A 5,787-nucleotide genomic window follows, 5' to 3' on the forward strand; every position below is an offset into this window, starting at 1 on the left:
GGCAGACCTGAGGGCGAAAGCACCAAGTGAGGAAGACAAAGAATACAAAACTATCCATATCTATGGACAATGAACAATAAAGATACATGGACACTGGGCAATATGATGTATGTATACTGGGCAATAAGATGTATAGACACTGGGCAATAAGATGTATAGACACTGGGCAATAAGATGTATAGACACTGGGCAATAAGATGTATGTATATTGGCAATAAGATCTATGGACACTGAGCAATAAGATGTATGTATGCTGGGCAATAAGATGTATAGACACTGGGCAATAAGATGTCTGTATACTGGTAATAAGATCTATGAACACTGGGCAATAAGATGTATAGACACTGGGCAATAAGATGTATGTATACTGGGCAATAAGATCTATGTATACTGGGCAGCATAGAGCAGGAGCAGGACATATATTTCCCTCTGCCACATGAGAACACATCGATATAGTAAATAGCATATGGTCTATGAAGACAGAAAAGCAAAGTTTATAGAGTCATGACATTCTGGTTCATGGACACACAACAGCATGGTCTACAGCAGTTATTCACAATGTTAATATCACAGGGGAATCCCTTTACCCTTTTACACTCCTGGAGAACCTCTAATGTCCTTTCTACTTCTTAAAAAAGCTTGTTCTATAATATCCTAAGTATTCTATAGTTGCCTTAAATATACCCACTGCTTTGTAAAGAATGTAAGATCAGGCTTAAAATCAATTTATCCCTCCCCCTCCTTCCCCCATTGTGTAAGTGACAGGTACAGTCCTGTTATTGTTGTGTTTTGGGGAAACTCTGATAAGAGCACGAGGAACCCCAGGAATACTGGAAGCACTGGATAGCATATACTAGTCTATATAGACAGGGCAACACGATCTGTAGATATATATGACAGTATGATGTATGAACACCGCACAGGACATCATGGTCAATGAGCACACAGGGCAATGTGATCGTGATCCTTGTATAAAGCACAGCGTGGTGTATAGACACACAGGACAGCATAGTCTATAGCATACAGGACAGCATGGCCTTATAGCATACAGGCAAATATTCCTAAACACATGACAGCATGTCCTGACACACAGGACACTATAAAATATAATTCATGGACACAGGACAGCATAGTCTGTGGACACATAGGACAGTATGGTGTACATGAACACAGGACAGCATGGTCTATTAACACACAAGTCAATATGATCCATGTACCCAGGACAGCATGCTCTATGAACACAGGGTCAACATGGTCTATGAACACAAAGGGCAATAGGATTCATGGACACAGGGCAGCAGGGACTAGGGATAAATGCAGGCAGCATGTTCTATATATATGTTGAAAAGTCAGATATACAGAGCAGAATATTCTATGAGGACAGGACATCATGGTGCATGAACACAAGGCAGCATGGTGCATATATTCAGGTAAGTATGGGGCACATATTAAATGAACTAACATTTATATATGCTCTATGTATTAGTCTTATAAAATGTTAAATAAATTTTATCACAAAAGTAAGTCTATGATTTACTGTATATGATGTTATTTGCGTAATATTTATCAATTATATTAATACAGATGTAGCTATAGAGAGAGAGAGAGCAATATGAAGTTTGGCGAATGCAGTGATCCGGTTTATTACATAGGACTGTAGATAACACCACTGCATTGTCTACACTAATACTGAGGATACACATTGTAGGGAAACTTTTATTAAGGCAAAGTCATGAGTAGAATAGGAAATACAAAAGAAGCTCTTATACTTCTCCTTTTTTCTAAATCCACTCTTGTCTTTGGCTAAAAACAATTCAGGAAAATCTGCAACAACAAACGCAGCATTCGCTCAAGGTGTGACTTCAGCCTAATATAGTTATCGCCAAGTGTCATCTGTCCTTTTACATAGGACTGCAGGTATAACCTATGATATTGATCACCATTGTGTATGGTTTTTAGCCAATATTTGCTATATTATTATATTATATATACTCCTCATTACTTTTACAAAGATGAATATGCAAAAATTGTAACTCGTTTAGTCCTTACATCTATTGTATGTATTCGTTGGGAAATGTATTTGGAATGAATCTTTCCATACAGTTTATTGTACAAAGAATTGGACTCATCAGCTTCAGTCATTCTGTTTCATAGATTTATTATAGTTGTCATTATTCTACTAGTATTGTTACTATTTTCTGAATTATTATTATTATTATTATTATTATTATTATTATTATTATTATTATTATTATTATTATTATTATCATCATCATTCTTGATACTACAGTTCGGTCAGTCAGTCTAGCAGTAATAAGTCCGTCTACGGTAGGATCAGGTCACAGATTTGCTCCTCTGCTCTGGTCTGGACCTCCTGGCTTTTGTGTTATATACAGTATTATATATGTCACATATACAGCAATAAAGGCGGCCATACCTGCAGTGATAGAATATCACCTGGAATGTCTCTACATGTCACAGTATCACAGACATCTCAAGGCTGGTCCATACTCTACTTGGCAGCCTGTACAGACACAAGGCTCCCAGCATGTAACAGGTGGCAGACAAGAGATGGCTTCTTAACTAAATCCCACATAACAAAGTGTTTCTTGGTAAACAGAACAATTGCAATGGAAATCGGAAATTCCGCTCATTTAAGGCTCTTAATATAATTTATACAAAGTTTACAAAAAACATCCTTAAGAAAGCGCAGGGGCAGCAGATGTTTATTGGGGTTTTTTTTTTGTGTGTTTCTGTCCTTAATGATTCATCTTATCAAATCATAGTTACATCTGTGCAATTCACAAGGTGCCCTATAAATCTAAGAATATGAATTCACAGTTATTATAGACTAGTAAATGAGCTCAGATGTAGCGGGGCCGAATGTGTAGAATTGATTAAAGCGATCCGGTAACGCAGGAGATTTACTTTTATTCCCACTAACACTAATTCTAGATGATATATCTCTGAGTACAGTGGCAATCGTTTTTTGCTTAATTTTCCGACAACAGATAATGTAGAAAGAATTAGTGGCAGTCCTTTGTAACACCGTAGATAACACACAGTGATAATTTACTAAGAATAGACAATGTAGATGTTACCTGCAGTCCTATGTAACACCACAGATAACACACAGTGATAACTCCCTGAATACAGATAATGTAGTAGATGTCACCTGCAGTCCTATGTAACACCACAGATAACACACAGTGATAACTCCCTGAATACAGATAATGTAGTAGATGTCACCTGCAGTCCTATGTAACACCACAGATAATACAGTGATAAGTCCCTGAATACAGATAATGTAGTAGATGTTACCTGCAGTCCTATGTAGCACCACAGATAACACATAGTGATAACTTAATAAGAATAGATAATGTAGAAGTTATTATCTGCAGTCCTATGTAACACCACAGATAAATATTAATAAGTCACTGACTACAGATAATGTATCAGTTGTTACTTGCAGTCCTATGTAACAAACAAATAACACACCAGGATAACTCCTGCAGTGGAAATGACAGTTACTTTGTAACATTGTACAATAAACTTTACTCAATATCACAAGCCTAGTGGATCCAGGATCACCGATTATCAAAGCATGTCAAAATGACATAACAAATTCACACTTTATAAAGGATAACTCGTCTCTGTGTACTGTTTATTCCCTTAGAAATTCTGTTTTTCTATCTATCTATCTATCTATCTATCTATCTATCTATCTATCCATCCATCTATCTCATATCTATCTATCTATCTATCTATCTATCTATCTATCTATCTATCTATCTATCCATCCATCTATCTCATATCTATCTATCTATCTATCTATCTATCTATCCATCCATCTATCTCATATCTATCTATCTATCTATCCATCCATCTATCTCATATCTATCTATCCATCCATCTATCTCATATCTATCTATCTATCTATCTATCTATCCATCCATCCATCTATCTATATCTCCATCCATCTCATATCTATCTGTAAATGAATCTGTTGGACATAGGAGACTACGAATTTAATAATTTTTTTATTATTATTATTTTCTTTTATTATTCCCATTAATTCTGTCTTTGTTTTACATAATTACAAATTAGTAAAATAACAAACAATAAACAATTAACTAACAAATCTAATTCATTATTATTAGCGGTCACCATAATAGTAGTGATAGATCTATTTGTTATTATTATTATTATTATTATTATTATTATTATTATTTACACATCTACAAGATATTTCGGGGTGTTGTAGTCTATTGTCAGGCCCTATCCCAGTGTCACTCACCTGAGGTGGCCAGGAAGAAGGGGTGGTGTTCGGGTTTGTGTAACGGATGGTGAGGGTGTGGAGCCAGGATTGTTGGGGTTGGCATCAAGGGGTAGCCATAGTCCAATAGGGGCACCCTGGAGGTGAAGGTGTTGGCACCGAAGTGACTGCTGCTGCTGCTGCTGGAGGACTCTCGGAGGGGTTTGGGTTTGTGCAGTAAGATGTCCTCTATGAAGAATGAGGTTGGTCTCTGGGTGGACACCTGATGCACTGGGGAGGTGAAGTTTAGATTCATGGTGCCACCTGTGGGGTCCTGGAGTGGCTGATGGAGACTTGGGACACTGGAGGCAGCAGATAATACACAGGTCCAGGAGAGGCTGAGGACATCCACCACTCAAGACAGAAGAAGGAAGAGGATTACAAGGAGGAGAATGGTGAGGATTAGGGTGAAGAGGATGACATAGAGGACTGAGAGTGTCAGCAATGGACTGTAGCCTGGAGGGGATGGAGGGGTCCCAGCTCCAGGAGGTCTGCCAGGATCCCAGACTCTGCAGAAGAAGATGAGGGTGCACTGGAGGTACCAGCAATGGGCTGCAGCTTGGAGGGGTCTTAACTCCAGCAGCTGCTGCTAGCACTCAGCAGAGGAGGAGGATGAGGAGGGTGGGCATGAGGAGACACTGGAGGGGCCACGGGCCTGGGAGCCTCTCCTGAGAGCCAATGAGGCGCAGGGGCGGAGGGGGCGCAGCCCTCCATAGACATTACACTGCTGGCGCTGACCGAGGTGCTGAATCCGCGCAGTAATCGCCTCTATATTATATGATGAGAGCTCATTATCACCTCATCTGCTAATAACTGCAAGATATCAGCGGAAATACAAGATACAAAGTCACTGCAACAGTCAGCGCTAACACTATATACACCACATATATACTGATAGTTGTGCAGCTATATGTCAATATCTATAATATCTGCCATGTATGTATGTGTATGTGTCTGCGACAAGTGTGTCTGATTATCTTTCTATAAAACTTATAGATATACTTAATTGATAACATGTAATATATATTATCGATTAATATTATTATTATTATTCACAATAATAATAATGATTATTATTATATATACATATATATCTTTATTCAATGTACGAATCCCAGGTCCCGTTAGCATTAAAGAAAAACTATAGGTGCCCATCGTCTCTCCCAATACACCTGTAAGTTCTAGGTGTCTCTACAGCATATATATATATATATATATATATATATATATATATATATATTTATGTTTTCCTAATATGATCGCAAAATCACTCACTATACAATCTTTAGGTAATATATAATGTCTTTAAAGTGCTGATGTCTCCTGTAAGTCACTGCAGACCTGTTATAATACAGGTAAAGAATTAGGGCTGATCCATCCATGAGCCTTGTCTAGACACAATCTCCGCACCATTAAATGGGTTTATTCAGCTGCTCTATACAATAAGTCATACATAGGAATATACTGTATAT

The 5,787-nt window shown here is 37.8% G+C and overlaps 1 protein-coding gene across 1 annotated transcript in view; it reads right to left on the reverse strand.

Annotated features, from left to right (window-relative positions):
* Positions 1-4,571, reverse strand: part of BSX (brain specific homeobox) — a 6,178-nt gene extending 1,607 nt beyond the window's left edge. The window contains exons 1-2 of the mRNA XM_075280098.1: positions 4,298-4,571; positions 1-7 (exon numbers count right to left, since the gene is read on the reverse strand). The exon at positions 1-7 is cut by the window's left edge and continues 184 nt beyond it. Of these exons, the coding sequence (XP_075136199.1) occupies positions 1-7; positions 4,298-4,571 (281 nt within the window). The remainder of the gene's footprint in view (positions 8-4,297) is intronic.
* Between the last annotated feature and the right edge of the window lie 1,216 nt (positions 4,572-5,787).

The sequence above is a fragment of the Leptodactylus fuscus genome, chromosome 6 (genome assembly GCF_031893055.1).
Source record: "Leptodactylus fuscus isolate aLepFus1 chromosome 6, aLepFus1.hap2, whole genome shotgun sequence".
Classification (NCBI taxonomy): domain Eukaryota; kingdom Metazoa; phylum Chordata; class Amphibia; order Anura; family Leptodactylidae; genus Leptodactylus; species Leptodactylus fuscus.